The sequence below is a fragment of the Cephus cinctus genome, unplaced genomic scaffold (assembly GCF_000341935.2).
Source record: "Cephus cinctus unplaced genomic scaffold, Ccin1 Ccin1_scaffold0566, whole genome shotgun sequence".
Taxonomy (NCBI): Eukaryota; Metazoa; Arthropoda; class Insecta; order Hymenoptera; family Cephidae; genus Cephus; species Cephus cinctus.
The window spans coordinates 263908-268266 of record NW_014333218.1 but is presented as its reverse complement, the minus strand read 5'-3'; the positions used below and the strand labels follow the sequence as shown (position 1 = coordinate 268266).

Genomic DNA, 4359 nt, shown 5'->3' with positions numbered 1-4359 from the left:
CCTCCTCTGTCCCCCTCCTGCCTCCTCACTTAGCTATAGAGCTTCACCAGCAGCCCTTACTTTTTGGTACGTCTACTGTGCGTAACTACGTTTACTCTCAATGTACAGGAAGAGTGTGCAGGGCCTCTACATACAGGGTGCTCCGATCGAGCGAGCGATGCATACTTTTCAAAAACGGTAGTTTCGTGCCTTTAGGTTAGGTTTCGCGAGGCGAAGACGTTGTCGATAGTCCCGAGTAAAATAATCGAGAATTACGAGGAGAGGGATAAAAATTTGGATTGCGGCGTCGAAATATTCGAGGTAATTAAAAAAAAATTCACGCGCGTCTTCGTTGTCGTTTGTACGTTGTCGTTATGACGTCACGAATGTTATACCAATCGATCCGAACACCCTCTCTACATCGATTTTACGTGTGTATCTACACGTGTATGTATATATATATATATGTGCTCATACGCATAAATATTGCTCCCCGAATGAACCCCGATAAGTGACAGGAGTCTGACGCGTTTTCAATTTTTTTTTTTTTCGCGCGCGCGCGCACGCGCGCGCATATAGTCGATTTAGGCACGTTTTCCTTCGAACGCGGGTCAGCGCGTAAGCTCGGTTTATCTTCGAGATGGAAGTGCCCGATTGGGCTAACGGCACAGTTGAACCGAGTTCTGCGGTGAAGGCGCGTCGAAGAAAAAAAAAAAGGGGCGTTAGAGAGTAAAAATTGGCGATAGAGTTAAAATGTTTTTTTTTTTTTTTTTTTAAATTTTTTGTTTCGGCCGATTCACGAACACTACTTGCTTTCGAGATTCCTTTTTTTTTTTTTTTCTCGTAAGAGTATCGTAATCTCATAATCGCGAGACACTTCGCCGCCGCTCGTCGTTCAATTCGCACGGGACGATCCGGTCGATCTTCCGGACGATCGTTTCACTTCAGATCGAAAGCGGCTGATCTACCAATTTCGCGGGTAATCTCAATTACCTACCCGCGAGATCTGTTACCGATAACCGGTCACTCTCGTTTCACGTTTGTCTCTCGTTGGCCCCCGTTCCCTCTCACTCTCTCCTTCCTATTCGCGTTCACACTTTAGATTCCTTTTCTCTCTTTCGCTCGATATCTCGTACACCCGGTAACTCGATCGTTTCAAGGCCACGTGTCCAGGCACGGAATCGAGACCGGGACTTCCGGTTGGATCGACCGATCGTTCCACGTCGTAATAGCGACCGTTGTGCCCGAAAATGGCCGCGGAAAAATAAACACGCGACCGTCGCGGTTTTCGCTCTACGGAGCCAGCGGCGTCATCCGATCTCGCTAGTTTTCTCTTTAATGTTATCGATATGCTAAAAGAACACTACCGGCAGCCACGCGATATCGGCAGCTGCGATATAACGGGGTGGCTACCAAAAGTGGAGTAGACCGAGTGAAGAGGCACCATAGAGCGTACGGCGCGTCGACGCGCCGTACAGGCTTAAAGCAGTGATTAGGCTAAAAAGTATACTTAACGATTAGGCTTTACGATTGTTGCCGTTATTATTATAATTATTATCTATCGTTAACTGTGCATCATGCTTCGACGCTATGCTCGTTAATTATGCGCACTTTGGACCCTACACTCGTAACGGCGTCGTTCTTGGTTCTTTTTTTCTCTTTTCTCTCCTCTTGGACCATTCCCTCTCCTTTCACCTCACCGTCATTTTAAAAAATTACTCTCTCTCTCTCTCTCTCTCTCTCTCTCTCTCTCTCTCCCCTCTCTCTATGTCCTGTTCTCTCGTGCTCCCGAGCCCACGCTACGTGGGAATCGTGTGCGTATCGCGGATACCGGACTTCCGGTCCGGTGCACCTCGTTTCGCCCGGAGCTCAGCCACGTTTTCAGGGAGCCCCGCTGAACGATGATCAGATCCGGCGTTGGGTTCGTTATCGTCAGCTGTGGCAGGACGACCGCGACCACCGTCGCTCTCTGTTACACGTCGTCCTCGATGCTCCTCAGCGGTATCTGCTGCTTCTGCGCCACGGCGTTCAGGACGTAGACCAGTTGGTCCAGCTTCTTGTCCATGACGGAGAGCTGCGAGGTCGGGGCGTTAGTGTTCGTTAGGCACGCGAGGGGTCGCGGCTATGGGGCGATACCGGAAGTTGGAAGGGAAGAGGGTGGATGGTCTTTATGAGTGGGGCGGGGGGGGGGGGGGGTGGTATCGAGGTAAAAATGAATATGGAGGTCAGTTTACCTGCTGCTCGACGCGATAAAGTCGCGCGCCGATCGTCATTGGCTTTACGTTGCCAGCTCTATCGATTCCTGCCAGGTAGCTACCTGGCTTACCCAAGGTCTGATCTAATCTTCTCTGCAACTCCTGCGGACGAGATACAGGGGGTGTGGTTGTCGATCTTGCGCGGTCTGCCTGGGTTACTTAGACTCGTTTAGCCACCCACCTTGATCCGGACCATCATGTTCAGATGACCCTGGCTGTACTGCTCGATTACGTCACGCACGTCGTACGGCTTCCTCGCCTGTTGGAACTTCCTCCTGGCTACGAAGTACTTGATCTTGCGAATTGCCCTGATGGCGTTTCTGTGCGCCTCGGTCAGCCTGTCGGGACAGAAGGTGCAAGAGGAGCTTACGGGTCTGAGCTCAGACACTTGGACCCAGGTCTACAGTCGGTTACTCACGTGGTGACCCTCTGCGGTTCCTCGATGTCGATGTCGATCTCGTCGCTCGCGGCTTCCGTCACGGAACTCGTCTGCGAGGTGAAGAGACTCCCTCTGAAATGAAAATAAATCGAAGGATCAGGGTCCTGTATCCACACGGTGCCCTAAAACTTGGGAACCCGTCCTGAACTCACCGATTGTCGCGTCTCGCGCGATTCGGAGTATCGGCCTTGGGCTCCTCCATGTAGAACACGACGTCGCCCTCGTTCTCGCGGCACTGATCGTTAGGTCCTCCGGTCACGTTGCCGGTGGCCGCCGACGCCGATACCGTCGCGACGCTCATAGACTGCTGACCGGCAGACAGCGCCTGCGATCCCGAGGACTGCTGCACGTCCATCCGGTTTCGTGATTTTCGTCTCTTCAGCACGCTCGCTCTCTTTGCCACCTGGATCATCAGAGACTGAACCCCCGGTGCCCTCCCGTTACATACACGTTGAACACGGCATGCACTACCCTACTTTGTTTCGGCTGCACGGAGCATCCATACCCACGCCTTTTTTTTTTTTTATTTTGATTCTCTCTTTTTTTCTTTCTTTTTTTTCCCGTAACACCTCGCTTACGTACGAATCTCGTCGAGTCTCCGCGAATTTACGTACGCACGTCCGAACGCGGACTGACGTCACAAGGGAAGAACGTGTTCTAGAAGCTTCTAGAAGGATCTATGGAACGTTCTTTCGTCCTAACCCGACCCTGGACGCCGCTCTCGTATCTCGAGACGAAAATTCGGGCGTACAGCGTTGGGTTACGTTTACCACGTGCAGGCATGCGCGTTCAAGGAGCACAGAAATCCATCAGAGCGAGCAGAGGCACAGACAGTCAGGCAAACGAAGCGCCGATCAATCAGGCAGAAGCGTAAAGGAAGATGCACGTAAAAGGTGACACAGGGTTTCGAGCATAAACCACTTTGAACGTGGAATTGACAGTCAGAGTCTCAAAGCGTTATCGGTATCAGTCGATGCGCTGAGGTTGCGCTACGTCGAGTAGATCGTGCGAACGACCATCCTGATCCGACGGCGGTTTCCGGCGGACCCTCTGGGAGCACGTGAGGCGGGGGGAGGGGTCGACAGGCCAGGCATGCGAGAACGGCAAACTATCCCTAGGAGGAGGAAGATTGTCGTAAGGGCGCGCGGGGTCGTCTTATCGGTTGGCTCTCCGATAGTGAACACGTGGAGAGGTGCGGAGAGTCGACTGGAATCTGGTCTCGGTGGTTTCAGCGAGTTTCGTGATGTCGCAGTGGATCGCTCGTAACGTGTAAAACTTCGGATTCACGGTCCGACGATCTCTCGTGCTACTGGTGTGGCGCGAAATTCAAATGAGAAAGAGGGATAGATTTTCAATCGGTCAGAGTGACAGTGTCTGTGTAGTGTGTGTGTGTGAGAGAGAGAGAGAGAGCGAGAGAGAGAGAGAGAGACAGAAATAGAGCCAATAATCGAAACTGTGTAGATAAGAAGGTGGCGGGTGTCGAAAGTTGGTCTGGTGTTGCTAGAGTTATCGAATTAATATAAAAAACATGCAGAGTAAGAATTCAAACGGAATCTAAACCATTTACATACCATCTTCTTTACACAAATCAACTGAAATACATTAGGGAGATTTCATCAATTTTACCCCAAACACATCGAACCGTTCGTATATATTATTTTTGGCTCGGTAGTGATTACGTATGAG

General features: G+C 51.1%; 1 protein-coding gene across 12 annotated transcripts in view; it reads right to left on the bottom strand.

Moving 5' to 3' along the window:
* Nucleotides 1–533: 533 nt before the first annotated feature.
* Nucleotides 534–4359, bottom strand: part of LOC107268596 (potassium voltage-gated channel subfamily KQT member 1) — a 28018-nt gene continuing 24192 nt past the window's right edge. For 6 of the 12 annotated variants that reach the window (XM_015741531.2, XM_015741533.2, XM_025085879.1 and 3 more), the window contains 6 exons: nucleotides 4245–4265; nucleotides 2826–3091; nucleotides 2653–2745; nucleotides 2416–2572; nucleotides 2214–2336; nucleotides 534–2053 (listed from right to left, as the gene is read on the bottom strand). In XM_015741531.2, coding sequence (XP_015597017.1) covers nucleotides 1952–2053; nucleotides 2214–2336; nucleotides 2416–2572; nucleotides 2653–2745; nucleotides 2826–3091; nucleotides 4245–4265 — 762 coding nt within the window. In that variant the 3' untranslated portion in view covers nucleotides 534–1951. The remainder of the gene's footprint in view (nucleotides 2054–2213; nucleotides 2337–2415; nucleotides 2573–2652; nucleotides 2746–2825; nucleotides 3092–4244; nucleotides 4266–4359) is intronic. The other 6 variants (XM_015741534.2, XM_015741528.1, XM_025085878.1 and 3 more) reach the window with 3 other exon arrangements.